The 27,809-nt window shown below is 39.4% G+C and overlaps 1 protein-coding gene across 1 annotated transcript; it reads right to left on the bottom strand.

The window, feature by feature from the left end:
- Nucleotides 1-34: 34 nt before the first annotated feature.
- SEC23IP (SEC23 interacting protein) lies at nt 35-27,795 on the bottom strand. Its single transcript, XM_069797107.1, has 19 exons — nt 27,603-27,795; nt 23,298-23,827; nt 21,658-21,853; nt 20,950-21,143; nt 20,515-20,604; nt 19,105-19,225; nt 18,691-18,780; nt 17,886-18,027; nt 16,354-16,562; nt 15,546-15,664; nt 14,786-14,956; nt 14,326-14,421; nt 13,951-14,151; nt 13,139-13,294; nt 12,330-12,432; nt 10,765-10,950; nt 8,552-8,714; nt 4,524-4,624; nt 35-1,188 (listed from the first exon to the last, which is right to left on the bottom strand). Exons 1-18 carry the CDS (start codon nt 27,745-27,747, stop codon nt 4,543-4,545), a joined length of 2,994 nt encoding a protein of 997 aa, XP_069653208.1. The 5' UTR covers nt 27,748-27,795; the 3' UTR covers nt 35-1,188; nt 4,524-4,542.
- Nucleotides 27,796-27,809: the final 14 nt, after the last annotated feature.

Genomic DNA, 27,809 nt, shown 5'->3' with positions numbered 1-27,809 from the left:
TAATGGAATACAAAACCTTCCTGTAAAGACCCACTGGAAATAAGGTATTTTTAATTATAATAACTCAAATATATACACAATAATGTGTATTTTACATATACCAAGAAAAAAAAACATACTGCATTTCAAAATTCATTTACTGCAATAACAGAGGCAAATACTCAGTAGTAAGGTTAAGTCACTAATATTAAGAAAAGCCACAATTTGCATGTAAGTTGAAGCCAGAGGAAAGCTACAGAAGCTCAGTATTCAGAGGCATGAATTCAAAGGATTTCATACTACCCAACTCATCTCAACTTCATTACATGAAAATGGAGTCTGGATCGTAGGTCTGGACCTAGTTTCTTCGCTAGTACTCATAAGCTTCAGATTCCTCTATGTACTTTGACTGTTTTGAGATACTAAACTGCAAGGTCAAGGTTAAGTATTTCAGTTCTCAACTGCAGCCTAGTTTCACTAAAGTGACCTTAATTACCAGACCAACATGTTATTATAAATTGTTCTTCATTTCAGGACATGTGAACACTGAACTAGCTGTAACAAACTTCTAACATTTTCAAAGTCAAAGGTTCATTTTTACTTAAAAAAAACCCACAATAAAACTCTTAACAGAGGCTTAAAAAGGTCTTTATAAAATAATCTCCATCACACTTACAATAGTAAGAAAATGATTCTGATTGCTAATTTTTAGTAAATATGAACTGTTTTATGTAATCTGTATTAAAGATGGTTATAACTACAGTTCACATTTTATTTTTAAAAGGTGGACCAACAAACATGTCAAGAAAAGCAGATTATTGCTGTTTCTCAACAAGTCCTTTTTAATAAGGACATGCTGCCTTGATGGGCAAAGCATGTTTGACAGCCAGCTGAGACAGGATAGCTGAAGGAGAGAAGTAATGATTTGCATGCCAAAAAAAACCCTTCTTCGACGATCACTTTATACTTGGCAACTGTACAATTAAACAGATTTAAGATCAAAATTGTGCCATTCCATCCATCTCTTGAATGACAGTGCTGATCATCTCAAAATTTAAGCTTGCTTGAAGTGACACAAGAAGGTAGAATCTGAGCAAGTTCTGGACCAGCAGAAAAAAGTCTGACGCTTATCCTGTCATCTGTAACTATGAAAATACTAGGCGTTCTTCAAAGCATTTTTCACCAGGTCTGTCGGAGCAACAGGTATGGCTGTGCAGAGAAAACAGAACATGTACATATGGGAAATATGAAATATATCAAGTTTCCTATTCCTGTAGTAGTACTAATATAATTAAATATGCCAACATTCAATTTCAAGAGGACTCAAAAAGATCTAAAAATCCATACACATTTTTTATCATTTTTTTAATACAATAAGCTCCTGAAATATACTTCTTGTGGACACAAATTGGTAATTACAATTACAAGCAGAAAGAGCCCACAACTGCTCATAGGATGTCATTCACTATACATTTTAATTAGCTACTAGATTCTTTAACTTATGGTAATAAATTATCCTACTCTAAATAGAGATAGAAATAAAGATGCAACAGTTTATACATCCAAGTTTTAATATGCTGGTGCATTCTCCTCTCACACTACAGCCCCCTAAAAAGAGCTGTAAAAATAAGAATAATGTATAGACAGTGTATAGCGACTTGAACAAATCTTCTAGCCAACACAGTGAAATATACTCCTGTGAATCTAATAAAAAGATCAAGATGCTAGTGGTGGCTATGCTTTACTAAAGAAGGACAAAATTCTCATTTGCAAGAGTCATTTAAAACATCTTAGCGTTTTCAGTTTCCTTTCAAGCAAGTTACCAAAATAGATACAGGAAATTAAATTTCCAATTTATGTGTTAAAGTTGTCCCAAGCACTTCTTTACATTGTTTACATGAAACCCTGTATTACTGTTTCACAAAGAACAGCTTTAAGATGATCTAGAAGAGCTAAATCAAGTCACTCATACCAAATAAAAGTAGAACTCAAGAGGTTTTAATACCATTTTTACTATTTTATCAGTGAGTAGAAGCAAACAGATATTGGTAGCTAGTCACCAATTTTAAGTGCAACGAATTCTTCTCATATGTAATTTTAGCTAAGATAGTTCACGCTGCTGACTTGACTTAGTTAAGAGTAAGTTACCAGCAGATGTCAAGAAAAACCTCCCAAGACAGAACACTACACAGCTATGCTATACATTAGATGCTGTGCATCAATGACCCTCTTTGCTTTCAAAATTCATCCTCCATATGATGAAGCACAGTGGCCACCTTAGCCCTCTTCTACTTTTAACAACATTGTTTGACCAACTCCTTCCATCTCCCTGAAAGAAAACAATCAGCTAATTCAGACCAGAGATAAAACCAAACATCCAGCTCCTCCCTTAGCTTGCCTCTGCTAAATTTTATCTGCTCCAAAATTACCAGTGTCCCCAAGAAGTTAAAGGGACCTGTACTGGCCAACAGCACCATAAACATCAACATTCCTGAGGAAAGGCAAGCAGGCTAGTAGATCTGTCTCTTTCCCCCTGCTGACAGCAGACACCATGAAATTAAACTGGACAGCAAGAGGTAGCTCTGCGCATCAAAGCAGGAAAGCGGTCAGGTCTCAGCGTTCAAATCAATTAACATGAAAAATATGAAGAGAGAGCCCAGAGCTACCTTTGGCATTTACTCTTTCCCTTGAGCAGCCCACAAAGAGAGAGGCTGTTTCTTCAGATAATCTACTTCTAGATAGGTAAATGGATGTTGCTGTCATAGGCACTGCTGGATAATCCATTACTTTCACACTGCCGCCCTTCACATTTGAAGGTCTTAAAAGAAAAAAACAAAAAGAAAAAACATGCCAACCCTATCTGACTACTGTCTAACACTGGGGGAGAATTTTCCTTTTCCCTACTGCAAGACTTATGCGATATTATTTTAGACAGCATATGTAGACATATTTCTTCTCATGTAAAAAAGATCCTGGTCTTCTAGTGGGCAGCCTTCCCAAGATACCACTTGTCATTAACTGCATCCCAGTGGGCCTTAACTGACCTCCCATTTAAGCCTCCGGGATTTGAATCCCCATCTCAAGCACTGTTCAGTCAAGCAAGTGGTGAGAGAAGTTCTGAGCAATTCCTGATGGTATTACAATCACACAGATTTCCTTAACTATGCTTTGTTGCATGACATCCTGCTAAACGGTCCTCCGACTGTGTAGTTCTCAATGAAAAATACAATTATACCAGTGTATGCCAAAGCTAAGGAACAAACCCACTAGCTTTGTGGTGATAAATTATCACATCCCACCCCTAACCCCCACCAATGAGAATGAAAGTTATTTCTGTAGCAATAAGCTTCATGTGATTTCAGCCTAAGCAGTCATAAAGAAATAAAAGCAGAGAAAAAATTCTGCAGCTGTGACCTGAGACTCTGCATAAGCCATTGTGATAACTAATACACCACTGTCAGAGCTGTGCAGCCAAACAGTGCCTTTTTCCTATTATTTGGCCATGCTTTAAAAAAATGCATTTGATCAGCTATGACATTTCATTTTAAAAAAAGATGCTATCAACTGACCATCAGAAGCATTCTGTTACAAAAGACTACTAAAACTGTATGGCACCAGTTAAAGCTATCTAGAATATTCTCTGAAATGTCAAGTATTTCTCTTCATACTGGGTATTTATGTATCTTGACATTATCAGTTTTTCTGAAAAAATTGAGAAATATATTCAGAAACTATCTTGTCATACAATTCCAAAAAGGTAAGGTGCATATTTCTTCTTCCTTGCCTCTCAAAAGAGAATATAGTCTATTCTACAACACCCAGTGATGCAAACTCATAAAACACAGATCCTCAGCCAGGAAACACACATCTTAAAATAAAAATACCTGCAAGTGTATTTCAGACCTAAGATACTTAATTATATTGTGTATTTAACTTCTTTTCAAAGTGAACCAACTTCTATGCTATATCATTTCACTTGTACTGAAATTCTTAAGCTATACAAAGATAATAAAATACTGGCATATAGAGAGGTCTCATTCAGTAATTTATCAATATTAATGTTTAACACCTTCTTAGGAGACAAGCAACTTCTTCCCTGGCATACATGTGCACAATTGGTCAACCAATACAACAATATGGACATTGCAACAGTGGAACACTGCTCGTCGTCTTTGATCTACTGCACTGTAAATGAAGTTTCATCATATCCAATATCACCAAGTTTTCCTGTACTTGAACATTCATTGAACAACTGAACTGGGGGAGAAACATAATAAAGAGAGATCATATTTTTTCACATATTTGTACTGGCAATTATTATCCCGTACCAGAAACTCTAACATCAGATATCTTTGGGGAGCAAAGCGGGGAAGAACTTGAAGACTTTCCCTGCATTTAAGTCTGGAAATTGTTTTTGCAATCAAAATGACACTTTGCAGCTGCCCGCTTCATAATTTAAACTTCAGAGGAAAAGAGAAAGTAAAGACATCTAAGTTGCAGCTGAATTTCATATGAGTACATAAGTTATATTAAAACAAACTTACAAATTCATGTTTCCATACATCAGTGCTGTGGCTGCTCAGGATTGATATTCATAGTCCTGTATATTTCTTTGAGAAACAGCAAGGCAGTGTCTTCAGATCCCCTATGAAGAATGTAAATGCATTATTTTAGTACAGTCCATGTTCTAATTCTTGTAAGCCACACTTCATCCCATTCCAGCTCTTTAAAAAGTTTGCCCAAACTATTGCCCTAGCACTTACCTTTCGGGAACATGATGCTACCTCTACCAACTTCCTTCAAGCTACAATTCTTCAACAGTTTTGCCTTATTTCTATCAGCCCTAGCCTATGCATTTACCTTTTTCTACTGCGTTTTCCCCCATTCTGTTCCCCCTAACTTACTATGCTGCAACTTGAAAGGCCCTTCTCTATCCACTTCTTTGATGTTACTCATTTGGCTTAAATATCCTCAAATAATCTATCACTTTTTGTCTGCAATGGGCTCCTGAATATATTCCACTAAGAATACATTCTACTTGTCAAGGCTGTCTTCCTTTACTTGCTCCACTGCATCTATTAGCCCAAAACTCAAAACTCAGCCTTGCCAGTTCTATCAGCAATATTTTAATTCTTCTCTCCTAACTGGCTGGCACTTTCTTGTAAATAGACTATGTGAAATACCCATAGTCTTCCTCTCTTCCTTACTGCTAAAAAGTAAGGAAGTTCTCAAATAATTTAAAGATTAATATAAATCAAGTGCCATGTTTCCAAGTTGCTGTTTTCCCTCCTCTTTTAAAAATCAAAGCTTCAGGCTATCTGAATTTAAATTTAACAGGGACAGACTTAAATCTTCTTACTCATCTATAAAATGTTATTTAAACACACATAAACAATACCAATATAAAAGAGTAAGAATCGCTGCAAAAAAATAACAAAGTTAAACAGGCACATTTTAACAAAGTTCCAAAGCTGCAAGAGTTGTTAGATAAGGGTAGCTTCCTGTGCTTTTTAAAAGAAATGACACAGGGAGACAGTAAAGAAGATTTAGACGGTCCAACTGTGATCCTCCAAATGTGAGGACCATCATTTACAGAACACCAGTACAGAGCTAAATGTGCAAGCTAAGGGACTACAGATATTTTCCACAACTGAGTACAGAGATAGTAACCACATTTCTTGATGGTCTCTGCTATTAAATGAGCAAGCAAAAAAGAAAGCAGAAGGATCAACACAGAAGCTCTGTTCTCTCTCACATGCAGAGCATTTCATTTAAGGCTTTCCCCACCACCCCCCTCCAAAAAAAAAAAAACCAAAAAACAAACCCATCCTACCCCCCACGCTCTCATATTTGGGTCAGTAATTATCGTGCTTATCTTCCTTACTTGAATGACAAAAAAGACTACGGGTAGCAAGTTTTTAAAAACCTGGCAATGATCAGCTGCCGCCTTGTAGAAAAGAACTCCCCGTTCCTTCATCTCTACTCACGAAACAGCACTGCCACCACCGGGTCACCAACTGCTCGGGGAGCCCTGCCAGAGCTCAATGCTCAACAGTGCTGGCACATATCAGCACTGCAGCCTTGATAATCCCTCCTCTGGCAGGTACTGATCTTTGACAATGTCAGTGATACCTGAAGGATCTTATTAAAGTCAGTAATGCTTTCAATTCCTTATTTTAACCCCTGGAAAAATGCCTGCTTCTAAAAATTATTAGCTATTGAAAATCAAAACCTTCAAAAATAGTGTAGAGCACTGCTTGTCTGGCACCTGCTAAACTCAAACCAAGAGGCGAGTCACTCCTCCCTCACCAACAGCATTTTGCACAGCTCAGCAACTGACATCCAAGCTTGTCTATTCCATATAAAGGTGTGTTGTCATGTCGCCAAATACAGTTTACGCATCCCTTGCTCTACTATTCCACACCTTGTGCATATTCACGTGTGCTTAATTTTATGACAATAATAAAATGTATACAATAACACACCAAAAAAAGAGAACTCATAAGGGCAAATGCAACAGGTCAATGGTTACCTACTATTCCTTGTGAGAGACTGAAAGATTTAATGTCTCAAACATTATGGTGGGGCAAGTTCTGCATAACAACAAACACTGCATAACAACTAGCCCAGGTGAAAAGAAGCCGATCAGCACAGGTCAGCAGAGGACATCAGCAACAGGACTGGGAAGGCCTGCGGGAGCTCTGTGTTCGGATGCGCTGAACAGGGCAGCTCATCATGCATGGCCAAAGATCAAACGATGGTCATGCTTGCAGGGAAGAAGTTACTCCCAAGCAACCCACACAAACCCCACAGGACACCTAATTAGCCTAATGAGTTTGAGTGCCCGCCCAAAGGAGGGGCAAGGAGATAATAAAAGGACACAAACTGAAACCCCATGCACGTGTGCCCACCAGAACTGGACTCCTTGGATGACTAGAGCAATGCTGGACCCAGGAATGGTGAAATCTTTCTCTTTTCTTTTCCTCTTCCTCTCTCTTTCTCTCTCCTTTTTCATACTCCCTACTCTTCATCCCTTTGGACACAAAACCGTTGACCAAGTCTGGGATTAGGAGTGGATCCAGCCACCCCGGGCTCCTCTCTGAGGAGTCTAGAAAGCAAGGGGCTCTGCTCTGAACCTCCTGACCCAACGGGAGGGATCTCTTTCTTCCCTGAATTGATGTATATGGTTACCCCAGGTTACATGGTTTACTGAGGTAATTTCATGCCAGTTCCCGTTGTGAGAGACCCCGTCACCTACGGTTACACCTCTCAAGTTCAGGCTGCTTCTGCCATGAATAAAACGTTCAACTGATCGTGTGGTGTTGTTTTACCTTAATTTAGCCCAAGGGAATTCCAAACTCACCACTACCCCTGCCTGGTCTGTCCAGCCCCAGTCATGACATTCCTATAAATGGAGTTATATCTTTCTCCATTTGAAACATGTAAGCACTTAAAAAAATTGAAACCAAATCCAGATAAGGCAATGGAGTACTGCAGCTCTGACTACACAATGACATCAAACTCTGCTTCTTGTTCTATGAATTGTTCTATATATGAGCAACCACTGTACACAAGTGGTAAATCATAACCATCCAAGTTTACAGGAAATTCCACTATGCCTTTTTTCTTCCTTTTTTTTTGTTAATCCCCAGCAATTTCATTCCAACATGAAGAGGTAATAAAAGTTTTAATACATATTGTAGTCTAATACAATTCCTTCATGAACAGTTTTATTTGAAAAACTACAGCTGTCAAAATGCTCATAGAGCTTTCCTTGTTTTGAAAATGATTGTAGCTAAAGGTGTGCATTTTGAGTGTCAAAGTTCATAAGAACGGTATGCAACGTCTTCATTGTAAATAGGATGATAGATTTGTTTACTTTGTGCTAACGCAGAGTTTTATTTTGAAATGAGATTAGCTAAGGGTGACATCTAGGTGCAACACCTTGAGACTGACACTCCTGGAGAATCATATATAGTGTTTACTTAATACTCAAACTGTCTCAATTATATAACACTTGAGCATCCAGAGTATAACAAATTTATCTTTACAGTATGCCTGTGTGGGAAGGCAGTATCTTTCCAAACAAGAGGCCATTTCAGAATTAAGTGATGAGGACCTCATATCCAACTTGGCAGTCATCTTTTCCAAACATTTCAAAGATTACAAAGACCCAGAAAACTCAGGTCTCTTAAGTCACATGCATACATATCAACCACTAGAACCACTCCTATTCTGGTAGCTTTATAATTGGTCAGTCCTTTTGCAACGTTTTAACTTCTCAAATCAGCAGTAGCCTGAAAAATAGATCTGTGTATATAAACCCAGTTATTTTTGTCAAACTGTACTTGAAGTGGAACCCTAGGGCATGATTTTTGACAGACATCACCTGAGTTTTCATTATAAAATGCTCAAGACAGGAAACATGGCTCTAGCTATTATGATATTGGTCATAGGTAAATAACAGACAATAGGAGTAAGATAAATGGTAGGCAAGTCATTACCAACATTTAAAGATACATGGTTATATCAGAAAAGCAGTATCTATAGAATCACAAGTATTTCCTCTTACCAGTAGCACAAATGACTCTGTAAAGCAAAAAGGTATTCGTTGAAGCTTTCTATTGGTTTTTCTTGTAGAACATAATCAATACGACGTCCTCCATTTAGCATTCCAACCTTCACTAAAAAATCTTCATCTTTTGGAGGTTCTGGACTTTCAGTGATCTTTTCAGCTAAAATTAAAGAGTTTAAGATTTAAACTATCTTCAAGCACAGCCTGCTTGACTATAATCAAGAAATATCACCTGTTTTCCCTGCTATAATTTCCAAGTGCTTGCGATAAGACAATAATAACAGCCTCAACTGACTAGCACACCACTGCATAATTTGGAAAGGTTACTGGAACTATAGGCTTATTTCTTTCATAACAGTTTAAACAGAGCTTGTTTGAAGAACAGCTCACAAAGTAGCAGCTAAGCGATTTGAAAAACAAACCCCACTGTTTATACATTGACATATCCAGTCACTCCACATGCAAATAACCTGAAATAATATATTTTTACATCCCCCTTGCATAGAGTCAATCACTATCCTCAATTTAAACCAGGAGGAATGTTTCGTCTTTGTAAGAATAGACAAAGACAGCATTACTAAGTACTGACGGATAATTCACAACCGGGAAGCCTGCCCTTGGTATCACTGGGGTAGTGTTTATATCCAATAAGTTCATTTTCCTCAACAGCATTTTATTCCGTTAAGAGTACATACTTAAATGCTTCTTAGCTCATCCCAAAAACTCAGCAGAACACTGATGAAGAGAATAAATCTCACAAATATTTATTTGTATTAATTTACCCTGAAAGGAAAGAAAACACAACGGATTTAAAAACCTGCCCTTCCAACAGAAAGTTGAAAGGTTATACAAACTCAAGCCTAAAATATCCTTCAGTAAAAGCTCTTATCTTTTCCTTTCCTAAAAGGCAAAAAAATTCAGCAGTAGATCTTACATTTAACATTAATACTCCTGTATTGGGCTTGCGTGGCAAGGTTTTGGTAGTGGGGGGGCTACAAGGGTGGCTGCTGTGAGAAGCTGCTGGAAGCTTCCACTATGTCCATATGTCTGACAGAGCCAATGCCAGCCGGCTCCAAGATGGACCCGCCGCTGGCCAAGGCTGAGCCCATCAGTGATGGAGGTAGTGCCTCTGGGAGAACAGATGTAGGAAGGGGGTGGCAGGGGGGAACAACTGTGCAGCAGCAATTGCAGCTGGAGAGAGGAGTGAGAAGATGTAAGAGCCCCAGCCCTGCAGACCCCCAGGTCAGTGCAGGAGGGGGAGGAGGTGCTCCAGGCGCCGGAGCAGAGATTCCCCTGCAGCCCATGGGGAAGACCACGGTGAGGCAGGCTGTCCCCCTGCAGCCCAGGGAGGTCCACGGGGGAGCAGATCTCCACCTGCAGCCCAGGGAGGACCCCACGCCGGAGCAGGGGGATGCCCAAAGGAGGCTAGGACCCCGTGGGAAGCCCGTGCCGGAGCAGGGTCCTGGCAGGACCTGTGACCCCGTGGAGAGAGGAGCCCATGCTGGAGCAGGTTTGCTGGCAGGACTTGTGACCCTGTGGGGGACCCACGCTGGAGCAGTGTACTCCTGAAGGACTGCACGCCGTGGGAGGGACCCATGCTGGAGCAGTTTGTGAAGAACTGCAGCCCATGGGAAGGGCCCACGTTGGAGAAGTTCGTGGAGGACTGTCTACCGTGGGAGGGATCCCACGCTGAGCAGGGGAAGAGTGTGAGGAGTCCTCCCCATGAGGAGGAAGGAGCGGCAGAGACAATGCGTGATGAACTGACCCCAACCCCACTCCCCATCCCCCTGCACCGCTGGATGGAAGGAGGTAGAGAATTCAGGAGTAAAGTTAAGCCCAGGAAGAAGGGAGGGGTGTGGGGAAGGTGTTTTAAAATTTGGGTTTTATTTTCTCATTATCCTACTCTGATTTGATTGGTAATAAAATTAAAATAATTTTCCCCAAGCTGAGTCTGTTTTGCCTGTCACTGTAACTGCCAAGTGATCTCTCCCTGTCCTTATCTCAACCCACAAGTCTTTCATTGTATTTTCTCTCCCCTGTCCAGCTGAGGATGGGAATGATAGAGCGGCTTTGGTGGGTACCTGGCATCTAGCACAGAGGCCTCTTTAATAGGGTCAGGAAAATCAATAGCAAGCAATCACTAGGATACTCAAGTTTCTACTAACTTGAGATCAATAAGTTATAAGAAAAACAATAATGTGTCCACATACCTTCTACCACTTGCTTTTCTTCTTCCTCTTTAATCTGGTTAGCTACTTTCTCCAGTTCTGCTTGTAGCTGAGTTGAAGATGTATGAGCACGTGCAAATTCATTAAGGGTCTGCCATGCACTCTTCAAAGAGCTAATAAAACCCTGTTTCAGATCAGATCCCATACGAGAGAGAGAGTCTTTCAACTCTAAGAAAAAGTAAAAGTAAAAAAGAAAAAAAAAAATCACCACAGTAGAAGGAATTAAAATTATAAACTAAAACCAGAATGATGAAACCCTGTTCAACAAACATCCCAATTATTAGGAGAAACAGGCTTGCTATGTCACTTGTGTGTGTTTCTTGTTTCTCTATTCCATTCAAAAAGATTAGGTGAAATGCAATTAATACACAATTGGTTTCTCACTGAATGGGTCAGAGTTAAAACCTACTAGCACAGGAAACACTCCAACAGCCTCCAAATCCAGAAGGGTCCACAAAAATAGCTACACCAGCCAATCCCTCAACACCAACACCGTCCACAACCACTCCTAACATCCTACACTAAAGGAAAAGTAGAGAGAGACTAGTTTCAAATTCCAGCACAGCAGAAGAGACCAGAAGAGCTGCCAATGTCTCTTGCAGCAGTAGTGAATTTGGAGAAGCACTCCTGGACAACTCTAGCCTGTAATTCTGCTATAGTTTAGTAACTGTGTCACCAGTAACCAAGCTGCCATTCAATACTGGTGGGAAACTGAATGAAGGAGAGCTCTTCACAATAACTGGTTAGAATCACAGCAGTCTGTTAGATCAGGCCTCACAACTGTTCCATGGAACATTCACCTACATCAAAGAAAAACCAGTGAAGAGCAACAGACCATATTTTTCTCCTTTACTATATACACTTTTTGAGAGTTGTAACCTAAACATTCCTTAACAAGTACCTTGTCTAGTCTAGAAAAGCAGACTCCTTCTCTAATGTACCCTTCTAAAGTATAGATGCTGCAGAATTTCTCCATCCAAGTGCCTGAAGACAGGCTTTCAGGAGGGCTCTGTGAACTTGTACAACAGTAATATTGTCAACTGTACAGCAAAACTGACTTTCCTTATTAGGTATGCAAAATTTAAGTATAGCACCTCAATTTGATGTGTACTTGTGAGCAACAAAATCCAGTCCCTGCCCACCAATGGCTATGGAACCACCTTTTTACGCAATGTTTCCAATACTGAACAAACACTGGTTAAACACTTCATGGTGGTCATTAGGGACAAGGTAAAAAAAAAAAGTAAATTTAGTTTCTGTTTCACATCATCTTAGAAATTAAGGTGAACAAGCAATGTACAGCGATTTTAAAATGGAACTTTGGTAATCAGAAGCTCAAATCTCGAGGAATTACTATTATTACATCTGAATGCAATTGTGAATGCCCAACTTATGGGGCTGGGAGGAATCCCCTCTGATGTTTAGGAAAAACATGGAGTCAGACATCCAGGAACATTCACTAGTCTCTTGAAATTTTACAGTATTCTAATGCATCAGATGAGTAAATTAGGCATGAGATCCATATATGAAGTAAATTTTCTTTTTACCCAGGTGAAGCCTTTTTCTGCCTTTATGATGTGGAATGAGAACTGGTTTTAAATCCACGTCTTCAGTGATCATTGGTTCTAACCTGTAAGCTACTGGATCAAGCTGTTAAGAAACAACACGTCAACATTTAGTTATCGTAGAAATTATTCTAATTATCATATTTCAGTAAAAAAAAAAACCCTATTTATGATTAATAGAGAACCACTTCTGAACAGAAACTCAGTTCATGACCATTTACTAATTAGGTCTTGTTCCCCTACAGACAGAGATTCTAAAGAGGAAACACAACACTGAAAGAGCAGCAAAATTTTCTTGCACTCTGATGATCTCTACCAACACATCACTCTTTAATTGTTAAGCAAGATGGGACAGAAGAGGACAAATGTGCTGCATGTGCTGCAAAACCTCTAAGGACTTCTAAATTTCCCAGAATCTAAACTGGAAACTCAGAGAAGTCCTGTAAACGGCTCAAATACAAACACTTCATAAAAATCTGCAAGAGTGGCTTGAAATTAATGAAAAAAAAAAATCCTTTAAGCTCTGAAAATGAACAGAACAAATATTATCAAGCCAACCCATACCTAGAATGCTAGGTATGGAATCTATAGCCAGCTCTACTTCACTTTTGCAGTAAAGACCACAAATATTTGGAATATGTATTTCAGTTGGGTCATTTTTTTAAAAAGGGTGTTTTGGGAAATGTACGTAGGGGAACGAGAGGTGTAATGCTTAGAGGTTAAACCTAGTATTCTGCATTGTTGTCATCTGCATCAACTAAAATCAAATCTCAGAAGTACTGCTTACTCACTGGATGATAGATATTGAAGAATCCCTTGCAGGTAGGAAGTCTGTAGTTTTCATCAATCTTCTCCACACCTCTCACAGTAAGGAACACACCAATAGGAGAACCGAGAGCAAAGAAAATATCTGGTTCAAAGTCCAATGCACTGTAAACCACAGAAACCTAACAGACAGAAATCAGATATAAAACCTCTCAGAACTGCCAGCTAGTTAATATAATGCTTAGCTAGGAAGGAAAAATAAGTTCTGTATGAAATCAACCACATGCTCACAGTACTTCCAGGAAGCTTCAGCTACATTGCCCTCTTCCATACTAATACCATAGTACCAGTACATATTAAAAGTATAATATTTAAATTATTTTTAAAGAAAAAATTCAAAAGCATGAAAAAAATTTAAAAAATATATTTAAAACAGGAAGTCTTCGAGGTTGGTTTTTAAGTTAAGTTTGAGGTAAAACTTAAATATATCAGCATAAATGGATCAATTTAGGCTACCGTGTTAACTGTAAAGCCACAGAACCATTCAATATTATGTCATTCACACAGTTCTGCTTCTGGAACAGAACCATGTTTAAAGCTCACTCACTGCTGAAAGAAAAAATGAATTGTAGTAGTATCCTTGTTACAATAAGTTTTGCTTTTCCGTAATCTAACCCACTCTCCCAGCCCTCCCTCCTGCCAAAGGGTAAAGTTCTACATAAACATAACTTTTGTACATCAAGGGGAGTAGCACAAAGTCACCAACATTAAAAGAAACAAAACCAAGCAAAAGGACAGCATACTTCCAAATGAATCATTTAAATCTAGGTAGTCTCACCTGGCCAGTTCCAACTTCAAAATACTCATAGTCAATGTTCACAGATGAAACGGATGCACCAACAGGAAGCTTCCTCTTTGGGGGTAGCTGACCAGACTCTGAAGGGGAGACAGAAGCCTCTTTTGCTTTCTGGGCATCTTCTTGAGTTTGCAGTGTGGCAGCCAGCACTGCTTTCTTTTCTGCTACTGTTTTCTTTTGTTCCTTTTGAGAAAAGTTTCAAAATCAGGAAAAAGGTTTATTTCACAGTTGTCAAAACTCCTTTAATAAATCCATGATGTTAACAAGTGTTTTAAAGAATAGAAGTTACTCCACAGTAAGGAAGTCAGTTACATTTGCTTAACGACTTTTTATTTCATTCCTGAAAAATGTATTTACCTGCTTGGCTGCTCTGTCTTTTACAAAATTAGCTATTTTCTTTCTTGGTCCAAGAGGTATCCCCATTTCCTTCAGGTCATCAATTGTACACATGAGCTTAAAAAAAAAAAAAAATCAAACACACATCAAAGATATAAAGTATCTTTTCTAGTAATATATATAATTTCTTATTGGCAATGACTTATGAATTAGATAAGACATTTTATAAAGCTAAAGAAATTACAAAAAATTAAAGACATGATACAAAGCGCCTTAACATAATTAGGGGGGATACACCACACCAAGAAAAATAGTCACATGCATGACATGAAGACTAAATGTTAATTACCTTACTTTGCAACTGCTTTCATGCCTCATGGTACACTAAACTCAAAGAAAAAAAAAGAAAAAAAAAAACACACAACCCCACCCCCAAACATACCCTGGGCAAAGCCCATAAATCAAGTCAACATTATTATACCAGAGACTCCATGTCAATTCGCTCCTTTTCAAATGTGCTTGCATAGTCTGATAAACTAAGCATTTCCAGAGTCTTCTGCAAAGTAGGAACATCATCATCTACTTCAGGCTCACAAAGGTCATCACCAGAAGTAGCAATTGAGGAGCCCAAGGAACTGGTATCTTCAGTCATCTTAACAAAACAGCACAGAAATGGAATCACATCATCTAACAGTGAAAAACCAATATGCAGCAAGTAAAAAAAAGTTTAACTACTTTTTCATAAAAACATTATCACTTAAGCTTTGTAAATTTACGCCCATTCTTAGTAAAGCAGGATATTTTCCACTAATAATAGACCAGCGAAATACATACTTAAAAATTACTAAGAAAAGCAAAAGCTTTCCAACACTCAGAAATATTTCCTTTTACTTGTCAAACAACTGGTAACTGTTTCAAGCCTGAACACAGGTAGATTCTTTCCCTCTTATGCATCTCCCCCATCATTCAGATATTGTTAAGACTCAAGTTACGTGTCCACAAGGGTCAAAGCTGATGTTCATGATCAAATCCCATTACTGGCCTATTTGGAACTTGAGAGAGATGTGAATAGTTTGTCCTGAGAACTGACAATATTTACAAAACTGCATGTTTCCATTAACATGTTAAAATGTACTATCAGAACCCACAACCATGTTTCAGCTAATAAATTCTGAAAACTTAAGAAAAAGTTGCTGAAAATATCATATCTATTTTCCTGGAAAGACTAGCATGCAAATTACCTGTTTATCATGAACAGCCACATCCTTTACAGTCCCATTAACACCAGTGAATGGTCCAGTATTTACTGATGAAGCCAAGTCCTTCTGGTTAGACAGTATGTCAAATAGAATTAAGGAACCTGGAAACAGGAATTAAAGTTGCCTTGGGAAAAATGTCAGATTTTCCTATCCCTAAATCCCAAGCATGATTTATATGCAATAGTAATAGCAATGTACAGACTGATCAAAAAAGATGGCTGAATTAAAACTAACATACCCACATATTAAATCGAACAGGATCATTCTCAGCAAAAAGCAAACCTTTCCCCCCAGCCTCCCCCCTGGTTCGTGCTTTACGTAGTTGCCACAATTAAACTATCTTTCCTTAACCATCTTAGACTGCTTGCCAAACTGGAGGAAAAGTTCCAGCCCAAACCAGTATGCCATATGTCGTTCTAACACTAATTCTATGTTCCAAAAAATTATCTTATTTTTACTAAGTGGGGGTTCTGAGACACAGAATTTACCCACCTAACAAGACACCAGATAACCTGTCAACTTTTAAACACAAATTAGACACTAAGTCTTCACGAAGGAAACTAAAGTGGGGGCTGAGTGGGGCAGGGAAATGTACGCATCCATGAAGTACTAACCTTCTCTCAAAGCTTTATATATTTAGTTATTGAGAGGCGTTTGACTTTTAGTCAGCCATATTCTGAAAGACAACCATGCCCTATCAGCTAATTTTAGCCTCACGCTTAATGAAGGTTCCATTTGCCTTAGTGTAGGAATGTTGGTTTTATCCCAAATCAGTCCCTTCAATAAGTACCTAGGCTGTGCCCAGCCACAGAGACTCCTCCTTTGAAGTCTGGGTTGCGACTCATGAAAAGTGCATACAAACGATTCATTTCCATCCCTACTTTATCCACAATCGTCTGACAGTAGGTGGGGCTGTTGTAAAACAGTATGTCAAGGAGTGTTTCATTGGTGAAGTGGCGCAGGCGTCCAATGCTCGGCAAAGTGATTTTTTTTATGTTCCTAGTAACACAAAATCATTAGAAGCATGAATGCCTTTGAAGAAATGCAGATAAGAACTTTGATAAGTTTTGAAATGACAGGTAGTAGAACTGCAATGTAAACACTACAGATATGGTTTCTACACACATTTAAAAAAAAAATACAGCCTTCTGACCTCATTGCATATTCATACGTTAGTGCTATCTGCTGATTGTACAAATTTGAGAAAGACACAGCTCCCCTTTTTCTCTCCAGGCTGAAGGGATGTCTGAAATAATCTCTTCTTTGTTCCAACACTGCTCTCATACAGTAACAGGGAAGTTTTGTGAGCAGATTGGTCAAAGTGGAAGAGAAAAAGAACTCGCGTATAAAAATTGAAGGTGAAATTCAAGTAACAGGCAACATAATACTCTTTTTGAAGAAGAAACTTCACATCACCATCTGCCTGCCTGGAGTTAAGACAGCTGCAATGGATTTGCTAGAGAACTGAGACTGCCTTAGTTAGTGTTGCCTGGTTTGATTAACAGAATAAGGATCCTTCATGATAATGCAGTGTTCAAGTGTGAATAAAAGACTAAGACTCTAGGAAAGCAATATGACTTGACTGAGCTAGAACAGTCAGGAGAACACCAGCCTGCACTCTAAATGGTACAGGTTGCTACCCTCGCAATTTCTACTTCCCTATCTTTGAGCAAGAGAAAACAGCTTGAAATGTCAAGCAATAGCAAAGGGATAGGCACCAGGAAGTGATTTTGAAATGATGTAACTCTCCTACCCAAACATAGATACTTTGTTTTTTAAAAAAAAAAAAAAAAAATCTTAGCTCAACTGCGTAATGATAATTCAGGTACTACTTCAGAACTGGACAGAGGGCTCAATGCCTTCCTCAGAAAGAGGACACTGACATCTAGGGTGAGACTCAATCAGACTGCAGGAAGGTACAGGTGAGAAAACTCCCCACTCTAAATTGTACACAGCTGTTGCTGGGCAATACATCATGCTCACCACCTCATACTTAGGATCGCTATCTCTACACACTCACTCATCGTCATGTATCAATGCATTAGCCACTTTCATGAAAATGCAGTACTGAAAAACTGTGTGTGTACACGTATCCTGTCACTCAATGTCATGAAAATAAACAAGAGAAAAATACTCCACATGCCTTTCCAGCTTTCCCTATACTCCTCATCAAAATGTTAACAAAAACTGCGATTTTCTTTTGTAACACAGTCACACATTTATTCATCTAGCTTAAAGAGCATATTAACTTCTCTTTTTATCCACTTTACAAAAACTGTAAGATGCAGCTTGTATGTTCTCAACATTAAACAATATACTCACCTGTCTACACCTGTTGCATCTCCATGCAGAGAACTATGCCAGTGAACTGGGAGAAATTCCACCCTGCTCACTTTATGTTCCTCTAAAGATTTCTTAAAGTGAGTCTGCAACAACTTCAGAGAAACAGTCCTAAAATCATCAACTGTAGAGAAGAAGAGTAATGAAAATCTGACAGTAGCAGTACTCATGTAGCACACAATTACAAATATTCTTTTTTTGCCCTCCAACTTCAGACATAGTCAATTATAAATGAAGGAAACTGCGAAGTGGAAAAATCTTCTCAAGTATTACTCCTCTAACTATAAGAAAATGTATTTTATTTTTTTTTTAAAGTGGATTTTCTAGCAAGGTTCTATTCATCTCGTAATGAATGCATTTTTACTCCATGACCAGACATGGCCACCCTAATTTCCTCAGTTGTACTAGAGTGTAGTAAAAAAAAAAAAAAAAAAAAAAGCGCAAACAAAAAAACACCCACACAAACACCACCACAAACACAAGCCACACAAAGCAAACACATACATCCACACCACAAAAAAAAAACCACATCCCACACACCCCGAAACCCAAACCATTCTGCAAGTCTAATACTGAGGTCTAATATTAAGACCAGTTAAAGCCATAAGTCTGACAAAACACGGATTCTGCTTTTGGAAAATAATCAGGAAAAAATTCTACCAGAAATTGAACTTCTTAACATTAGAGACTTTTTTTTTTAAAGGCATGCTTATCTGAACGAGAGATATAGAGACCCACAATTAAACAGTTAAGAATACAACTGCTCATTAAACAAGCAAAAACTTACCACACTCAACAATGCTTCTAAATCTCAAGTCACATACAGGACCTATGCCATGAACCATAAATACCAGATGGTCAATTTGGGACATTTCTCCTGTAGAAAAAGAAAAGAAAAAATTCAGAGTACCAATATGTACTGCAGTGGTGACATTTAGAGTCAAGCAACTTTAAGATGTACTTGCTTTATAAAGCCTATTACATAACACAGTTCAGGACATAACATAGCCCGCAGCACTCCTTTGATTAAAAAAAACCCAAACCAGATAACTTCTTAATCTAAGCTGCTTGAAAGGAGTAACTTTAATCTTTAGATTCTAGGCATGAACAGTGCATTGCCACTTCAGCCACTATTGTCCAACTTTTGCACAGAACCGAACCAACCGCTCAAGCTGCAGACCCACATACAGTAATCACATACCATCAGGAATTTCATCATGGTCATCATCAATTCCACGTTTTACTACCCTGGGTCTTGCCTGACCATCTTGAGTGGTGCCCCATTCATCTGGTGTGGCAGAAGGTTGGAACTGAACTATGACCTGAAAAAAATACATTGTCCAATTACAAACACAAAACCTTATGATTCATATTGTTAGTCTGAAAGCATTGCATGGTTTAACACACTTTTTGTTTGATTGCTTTACCTTGCATCTGAGACTCAACTGTTTTCTTCAGTTAGCACATATGCAAAAAAAAGCCTTAGAAAACCCTAGGGCTATTCCTTGTAGCAGTGACAGCTTCACTAGAACTAGACTCTAAACTTACACAGGTAATTCTCATTAGTGTGAAAAGCAACCAGATGACTTAAACAAAAGTAACCACTAGTTGAAGAAGCTGGCCTGCTCAGTGATTCTTAACAATTTTAACTCCTTAGACAAGCATTATTCAAGCTCCTCTTTCCTAGACCCCAGTATCCACTCTTCCTTAGCAGATAACTGTTTATGTGAGGATACTGAACACTACCCCTACTTACAGTTACTCTATCCTGGGGGGGGGAGAAAAAAGAAAGAAAAAAGTGCAGTGCTTTTCAGGGAAGGATAACAACACTGAAAGTAGCCCAGAAACCCTAGAAAGTGAGGAATTCAGTAGCACAGCTGTTTATAAGACTTACACTGATTCAGTATAGTCTGAACTCATATTTACAACACCAAGTGGTTTAAGCACTCCTTCTCCAGGTTTTTACTGGACAGAACTCCTTAACCAGCATTAATAAGTGCTTAAAGTAGGAGCAACTGTGATCCTTTCTGGCCCTTGGATTATTTTATTTATTAATTACTGCATGTGTGATAAGTGAACAGTCAACAGCGGTGGTCAATAAGGCTAAAGTCCATGTTTTAATCACATGAAACTGTTAGCAGAGTATTTGGAAGAACTTCTATAGCTTTTTTTGCTGTACATTCTCATAGCCCAAAAATAGTTGCAGTGGAAGAGTTCTCATGGCTTAGATACACAAACTAATTACCTTATAGTTAGATTAATGCTCTTCTCCACATGAAAGCTCTTAGTTTAAATTACTTTCCATTTGGTACAGACTGTCTGAGGTTAAACTAATTCAAATTGCCTCCTGTTTGCAGCCAGTTATGCTTAGTTGAAATATTTACTATGCAAACCCTTATTCTTCTTAGGTTTCAGAAAGCATTGTCTTTTAATCATGTGACAGCATATTGAAGCAAGGAGCAGTTCAGTGTTCTATAAACTTTATCATCTTTAATACACACATATCCAAAACAATCAAGCAAGACTAAGACTGCGTTCAATTTATGCTTCCATCCATCTGCTCATTCACCCCTAATGAATTCTGTGAGAACCAATTGCCAAAGTCTATTACCTTGGGATTATGCATAACAATTGTCTCCCCATTTGGGAATTCAAGCCGCCGATGCCATTGATTTGTCGTTACAGCCCTTTTATATTCTGCCTGAAACAGTAAACAAGTTACACAAAATCAGTATGCCTTCTCGGACGAACTATTTTTTGGCCTTGTGCATCATCTGCAATGTTAAAGTTATAATTTACATAACTTTATTTATACAAAAGCGTCACATGAAGCACTACACAAGCTGATTTTAGGTCACAATGGTGCAGGACCTATGCATGAGCAACGTGGCCTTCTAGCCACTCCCCTTTCCAGAATTTGCTTACTTACATTCTAGAAAGTGCATTCTGGAAATCATTTTCATGAAACACAAAGTAGTATTTCTAAGGTCATAAATACAAAGAACTATCAAGTTCTTCGTGAAGTTTATATAAAGGTAATACTAACCTCTAGCTTATCACTAAAATCCTCAGTGTAAGGAATAAACCGGCTATCCTTGTCTCCCTTATAAAACCACATGCATCGTCTCACTTCAGAAGGCTCTTCTTCCCAGTAAACAGCTTTCCTCATTCTGTCATACAGGTATACATCATAGCGTCCCCCGTCAGTGCTCAGAACCACACTCTCAGGATCAGGCTGGACTATGACACAAAGTCACACTCGGTTACAATACTAACACATACAATCTTTTTTCTCTCTCGCCCCAGCCCCAATCACTTCTGTGATGAATTAAGGCCATTAAGACAGATAGCTATACCTTGGAAGAGAAGCTTCGTAATATCGGGCAACCATTGTGTTGCTCCTAAAACACTTCTATATGCTCTGTACACCACAAAAAAAAACAACCTTTGAGCAACTCCCAAATATGAATACTTACTCCAGAGCTGACAGAGTTTAACAAAAAGGCAAACCAAGACATGGGTAACTAGGAACTCTATGTGAAAATGCAATATTCACTAGGGATATACATCTTAACACTGACAGCACGAAGCAACAGATAACGTAAGTGAATAAATCAAGTAGCACAAAATACATCTTCGAGATGTGTATTAACATTACTTATTACTGTCATATCACTCTCTCACACGTGAGTGGCATTACTCTAACATCTTCCTTCTAGTCCTTCTGTTCACCTCTGAGTAAGATACGACTTACCGGAATTATAGACTTCCTCTAGTTTTGCAGAATCCAGAATGCTGAATGGCATCCATATTTGCTTGTCCTCCACCTCCTTACAGTAGAACCAGTGTGGCTGAACGGGCTCATATTGGTTCTGCAGCAAAACAGGAGGTGCCTGGACCAGTGGACCTGCAGGCCTGGGAGCTTGGAGCTGTGACTGAGACTGTGGAAACTGAAAATACATATGGGCTCATCACCTCAATCTCACATAGTTTTTACAGAACTGATCTATACTTTGCTATAGAGAGAACACTCTGACCCTTTATTTCTAACATTTTTTCCTCCCCAAGAACATTATCTTTCATTATAAAAATGTTATAGACAAGTTGTCTGCTTTATCATGTTTTTGAAAACTTACAACTTTTCAAATTGAGAAAGGATGTGAATTTCATTCCCACAAATACTGTTAAAAACTGTTATGGTCTATCACCTTGATTACCTAAAACCAGTAAGACTTAAAACATTCTCTTAAATTTTCAAAACTCAGGCTGAGCTTATTTCTTACAGCCACCAAATCTGACATGAAAATTAAAATGCACTCTTCTCATTATTCATTTATACATAATCACATTTTTGCATAAAGATTTGTCAATTTTAACAAGTGACCGCTTCAGAAATAGCTCTCTTCCTGCAAAGTGATCAGGACAGGCAGATTTCAAACTCAAATGCAGCCTCAGTGATGCAAGAAAAGTAACTGATTTTGAAAGGGACTATAGCCTACATAAAGCTGATTTCATACAAATTGTACAAAGATCCCAGTTAGCACAACTAAAAGCAAGTGATGTCAGCAGTAGCAACTGCTTTGGTTGATAGACTTAAAGAAAAAAAAAACTAATATATTGCACAATATATAAAATCAAGCAAACAGAAGTTCTGAAATTCTTCAATCTAAAACTCCAGACTGTTTAGGTTGTACTGCTTTTGCTATGTTTTTTGTCATTATATAATCTTTCTATTCTTTATTCACAATAGCAGCAATATAGCAATAGCTCGGGCAAAATAAAAACAATTTTTGTTGTTTTTAAGGAAAACTTGTCAGGTTATTACTAACCCATTCACATTATTAAAATAAGGCTTTTGTGAAGGTAAAAGAAGAATGGAGATTAATGCTTTATATCACATAAAATCCTCAACCGATGTGTTTCAAAGGGTTTGCTCACAATTTACGTGACTTAGATCATAATTTCAAAAAGTGCTGGCTTCACCAGCAAAACCAGCTTGAAAAGAGTTTTTTAGCCCGTATCTTGCAAATGGCTGAATGACCCGATTTACAGCAGAGGCACAAACAATGCAGCAACACAGCTGAAATGGCAGCAAACTCAGACAGAAAAGAGCAACAGAACTTCACAACCTGGCTTTGTTTCTGACACCAGGGACTCACGTAGCTACAGCCTCAGGGTACACTCACTTCAAAGATCGGGAAGTTTTCCTAAAGCAACAGTTGCAGTCTAGCTCTAGTGAAAAGATTTTGCTATCAGAAATAGTTCAAGACTTTTTCTGGAGTTTTTTGGGGTGGGGAAAGAAAAATCTTCAGAAGATAAAACATGCAGTTCAAAGAGGACAGTGACTTAAATTATCTTGTTCTGGTAGCAGGACATCAGGAATGAATTATATACCTGTGTCAATGACCCTGGAGGTGTCTGATACATCTGGACAGGTGGTACAGAGGATGGTGGGTGAGCAGGTACGTGACTCTGTTGCAGCTGCGGCGGAGTAAGGTACGGGTTGGCTCTGCTGCTCAGGGTGGTGTGCCGATAAGGGTTATATCCCTGCTGAGATGTTCCTTGGGGAAGAGTAGACGCATTTGCAGGCGGGGGACAGCTCTGCTGAGGAGTCTGATAAGCTGTGATTCCCACCTGTGAAGTAGGTGGTGCACTGTAAGAGGACTGTGACTTAGGAATATGCGGTGAAAAGGCATTTTGCCCATCCTGTGACCCAGGCACAAGTGGAAGTGAAGGTGGAGGCCTGGAGAAGGCTGGTGCTCCAACAGGTGGTGCAACAGTTGTTAAGGGTGGCTGCCCAATACTTCCAAATGGATCACTGCTACTAGGTACTTGAGAGAAATAGTTGAAAGTCTGTGGTGGATTGGGGCTGGCAGAAGTCTGACCCAAGAAGCTGTCCTCTTCACCAACATCTGCAGAATCATCTGCAAAAACAAAAAGATCACTAGAGATATTGTGAGAGGTTCAAACCAGTTAGTTACCAAAACTCTGTTGGCCCCCATAAAGCCAAAAAGATTACAAACCTTACACATCCTTGACGATTAAACACATCATAAAGTCAAACAAAAGATATCATGTCTTCAAGAACATTTAAATGGACCATAAAAGTTACTTGGTGTACACAGAGAAAGCAACAAAAATTAAAAATCTGAAATAAGAGACCAAAGTATGACTGAAGTCAGGACCTTCCCAAGTCAACTAGGCAAAGATCCCTGGAAGGGATATTAGTGCCCTGGAAGCAATTTCCCTTATGCCTACCAAATGCAAGAGCAGCCTTGGTTCATTTTCTTTCACCATGAAAACAGTTACTAAGCATAGGACTTTACGCTCTGATTTTTAGACTTCCAAGATCAAATTCAAAAGTAGAGCTTAAGGACATTCTCAAATAGGCCAAACCGATTGGTTAACCAATGCATTCTCACCTGCTCCTTCAGCAGAGCCCCCGCAAGGTTTCTCATTTTACTTGCAAGGTGGCCATAAGTCATCGCTCCAAGTCATTTGATGAGCAGGACTTATTCCAGTTCTCTCTAAAAATCCTACTCTAGACTGGCACAAGAGCTAAATCTCTGGTGCAGAAAATTAAGTCCCCATTCTGCGTAATTGTAGGAGAGGGCTTAAAAAGGTGCAAGACAATGACTGCCCTTTCGCAGTGAGAAAATACATAAACCAGGTTCTGGTCAATCACAGTTTTCTGCTTCGCAGCGACCTACTAACAAGTGGAAAAAAAAGTGGCTTGACATTATCACAGGTCTCACAGCAAGCTCAGTTAAACCTGTGATGGTCTTAGCATTACTGCCTGCCTCCTGAAGGAACAGCACCTTGCAAGCAGCCAATGCAATCTGCAGAAGTCATAAGAGCGTTGTCATCTGCTCTGGCAATCAAATAATCCCCGGGCTATGGGGAAGAAACCACAGAGCTATCATCGCTTCTCTGCTACTCAATCCCTAGCCAAAGAGAGAGACCAAGCATCTCTGCAGCTACAAGCAGCCAATAACAAATGTCTTTATCCACAGCCAACATAACTGTAATATAGAGTATCAAGGGAGCACAGGGGAATCCACAGAGAAGCCTCCCTAGGAAGCTGCTGTTCTAATTAATTAATCATAAAAGAAGCAGCTGCCATGACTAAAATGGACTATTTTAACCATCTTTTATTAGTAGTCTTTTCAGATGATGTCTGTTTGAGGCATCACCTGCATTTATCAATTTCTCTTACTTTCACCTATAGCATTTTATCCCGCTTTGAGGAACAAAATGCAAAATCTACATGTGTGAACCATCATGTGGAGGATACTAAAACCATTTATAAGCAACAACCACTATGAAGTCAGGCCTATGGCTTATCTCTGAACTACAAGCAGACTAGCCATTTATATTAAATAAGCGGTCTCAACTTCTAAACAATAAAATTCTTCTTCCTTTCACATTTCATAACCATTGTGGAATAGAGAGGAGCATACTGTACACCACGCTGTTAATTCTCAGCTTTCCAAGTAACTGGTAGCAGAGGCAATTCACCTCACCATGTCAGATCACGATAAACATGTAGCAACGTGCTGAAGAGTTTTCAAGGCCTTTACCAAATGCCCATTCACAGAACAGCTACTCTTCTCCAATTTCAACTAGGTTTCAGAGATTTAGTCTAACTGTACCTTTCCTTGCAAAATGAGGTTGAAGAAGTTCTGCCAAAACAAAAATTATACTTATACGTGTGTGTATATATGTACACACACACACATTTTCCAACACAGTACATTACTTTCTACTTTGCCTTTTTCTAATTCTGCAAAAACTATGTTGGAACATAAGCCCGGACTAGCAGAAAAAGTAGCACTTCATACAAATTTAAAAATTTCCTGTGAGTGTACAGCTTTGACATACAAGGGCAGCATTCTTCCCATATACAAAACAGTCTTTCTTCAACAGTGACTGTGTGACAACCTCCTGTATATCCCTCCATATATAACATGGATCCTTGCCATTCACAGATTGTCACCTGACAACCACAAGTGACATTAGTCCACTTCCTTATTGGGAACACTCCTCTCTATCTACAGTAAGTATATCAGTTACTTCACCCACACCTGAGCCAGAGAATGTATCTTCTATCATCAAACTGCAAAGCACAAAACACTTATTACTCGCTCTTGGAAATACAAGAATTTTATGACTGCACACAGCTTCCTAATGTTGGCTGTCAGATGTCAAACAATTCCTGAGATCAATCCTTACTACAGTTTACACAATTTAAAATACAAACTCAAGAGCTTGTTTTTTCCTGCTTCAAACTATGATTCAAGATGCAAACTGCTCTACACAGCCAGATCCCTGTGACACCTGGCTGGACAAACAGTGAGCGCAATGGACCACTGAAATAGAACATTTAACAGGACACAGGCCTTACTCGGACGGACACGGATTGTGGCACAACCTCCAGCACTGAAGTTCACTGCAGCTGCAAAACTATGAATCTTCATCCCATCAAATTTTAAGTGAGATGGAGAGCATATGATTCACCGCATTAATGAAATCCCATCAGATTTTCTCCTTGGCTAGCTTCAGAATCTTCAGGAAATTGCCACATGACAGTCATCTGTGCAGAACTACTGGCAAGACTAGCACTTAAAAACTACTTTTTTTAAAAAATGAAAAACAACATATATTTGCAAGAAAGAAAAACTATAAAGATTGCACAATGGAAGTAGTAAATATATCACCTACCTAGATACCTCAAGTAAGTAGGAATAATACTCTAATGCTTCTAACCCTCCCACCCAAAAAATTGTAGCTGATATAAAAAAAATGTCTCAAAGCCATACTTGGCAAACATTTTCTTAAATCCACAGAGATGTACTCCACTGATTTCCAGCTATATTAACACTTATTTTAGCTAAGATACAACAGCATCGAAATCAAGTCTTGGATTTTGGACTCAACATGTGCTGACGCAGTAAAATTTAAAATTATCTGATTTCTAGTTGTATTTCTAATACTTAAAGCTTAAATCTCAGACTGAACGCATTTCCAGAAAAATCCGTTCCTTTATCTGAAACTATTTGAGCGTCAGATTTTAAGTTGCAGATGCATGTGTTTGGAACACCATTAAGGCTTTAGAAGGACAGAGTATTAAAACCACGGTTAAGTTAACAAGGCCATTTAAGGTGCCTGCTTAACATGCTATTTTCACACAGGGAAAATAGAAGATAACGTGGCAGAGGAGCTTAAAAAGAGCGAAAACACTAAGTACATCCCTGAATGGAAGTACTGACAGCTGTGAACTGCTGAAACAAATATGCTCATCAATGAACTGAAAACACGACAATCATCCCTTCTCCTTAGACCCAGAACTAAAGCCCAAACACTTGAGCACAGGCAGGAAAGCGGAGCGCACACATCTCGAGCAGCTTGTCTCTCCTGGAGCATTAACGCCCGGCAGCTAGCAGTGACAGCCAGCTCAGCGAGCCCTACGGAGAGAAGATTAGGGTCCAACCGACGCGTAGCGGGCCCAGACGCCGACCAGGCCCGCGGCACCCCTCGGCAGGCCCCGGCTCGGTTCCTCGGGTCTCCCACCGAGCCCACAGCCCGTTATCCAGCGGCGCGGAGGGCACAGTCCCGCCGGGCTCCCGCCCAACCCCGCCGCGCCCTCCCGCTTCCCTCACAGCGGCCCCTCAGCAACCCCCCCCCCGCCGGCCTCCCTACCGGCTGCCAGGAGAGCGGGGCCCGGCGGTATAGCCGGAGCCTGGCTGACCGGGATGAAGGGCACGGTGAAGTTGAACTCGGTAGCGGAGGAAGAGAAGAGCAAGTTGGTGGTGCCGCCGGCAGCCCCAGGCTTCGCCGCCGCCATGGCTGCACCCCGGCCACGTCCCTTCCCCCGCGGCGGCCCGGCCCTTTCCGCCCTCACCGCTT

The sequence above is a fragment of the Haliaeetus albicilla genome, chromosome 11 (assembly GCF_947461875.1).
Source record: "Haliaeetus albicilla chromosome 11, bHalAlb1.1, whole genome shotgun sequence".
Taxonomy (NCBI): domain Eukaryota; kingdom Metazoa; phylum Chordata; class Aves; order Accipitriformes; family Accipitridae; genus Haliaeetus; species Haliaeetus albicilla.
The sequence above is the reverse complement of the archived record's forward strand: the minus strand, read 5'-3'. Positions and strand labels throughout refer to the sequence as shown.